Source organism: Hippocampus comes, unplaced genomic scaffold, assembly GCF_001891065.2.
Source record: "Hippocampus comes isolate QL1 unplaced genomic scaffold, H_comes_QL1_v1.1 C16802220, whole genome shotgun sequence".
Lineage (NCBI taxonomy): Eukaryota > Metazoa > Chordata > Actinopteri > Syngnathiformes > Syngnathidae > Hippocampus > Hippocampus comes.
This window is the reverse complement of record NW_017839204.1, coordinates 1-892: the sequence shown is the minus strand read 5'-3', so window position 1 is coordinate 892 and position 892 is coordinate 1. Positions and strand designations below refer to the sequence as shown.

Here is an 892-nt window from a genome sequence, read left to right as displayed (position 1 = left end):
CCTGCCAGTATGTGTAAAGGACGAGCATCGATGCCGACGTGCTGCTTGGAAAGGTACACAGAGCTTCATGAAAATGGATGGATGACAAAGCAAGCCACTGGAAACTGCTGTTTTGTTTATGTTTACCTCCATCTATGAATATTATTCTTGACTGTCACTGTGCAGGCGAAAAATAGGTTTGAGGTTCGGATTCATTCGCATGGATGACAAATGATGGCTCTGAGCTGCAAGACGCACTCAAGGTCGCATACCAACTCCGTCCGACCTTGGATTCTTTTCTCTCCGCAGGGTCAAAGAGCTGAAAGCAAGGCTGGGAAACATTTTGCACAAGTCAGAATGGAGTCCGTTCAGCTGTAAAATGGGGAGAAACAAGTAAGAGCGCAAGATGACGGCCCGTCTCGTCAAGTCTGCGTCGCTTGTTGTGCAATTTGGTGAAATCTAACAATGCGCCGTTTGTTTTAGGCCAACGCTGGAGGAATGCCTGAGGTGGAAAGGATCATTTGAACAGCTCCTGTCGAGCAAATGTACGTACATTGTATATCCTTACCCCGCGTGCTCAGCAGTTTCGACATTTTAAAAGAAAAAAAATATCGAGCCAATGAAAGCAATGCATTTTGTGCCCGTCGTCATTGAATTTCCTCTCCTTTTTTCCACCAGGCGGATTGTGCGCTTTCACTGCGTTCTTATTATCCGAATTCAGCGAGGAGAACATTGCCTTCTACTTTGCGTGCGAAGATTACAGGAGTACCAAATGTCGCGCCAAACTACCCGCGAAAGCCCAGAAAATCTACAATGAATTCATCAGCAGCGACGCCCCGCGCGAGGTAACTCAACTACTCCACTCGAGTGTATTTCTCGGGCACTTTACAACCACCACCACTGGATACAAAGT

General features: G+C 46.9%; 1 protein-coding gene across 1 annotated transcript; it reads left to right on the top strand.

Annotated features, from left to right (window-relative positions):
- Window positions 1-6: 6 nt before the first annotated feature.
- On the top strand, window positions 7-887 carry LOC109509186 (regulator of G-protein signaling 5-like; the record flags this gene model as incomplete). The annotated part of the gene is made up of 4 exons (XM_019859074.1): window positions 7-53; window positions 289-372; window positions 463-524; window positions 658-887. Coding segments are annotated over exons 1-4 (420 nt in total), but the record flags the coding sequence as incomplete, so codon positions are not given.
- Window positions 888-892: the final 5 nt, after the last annotated feature.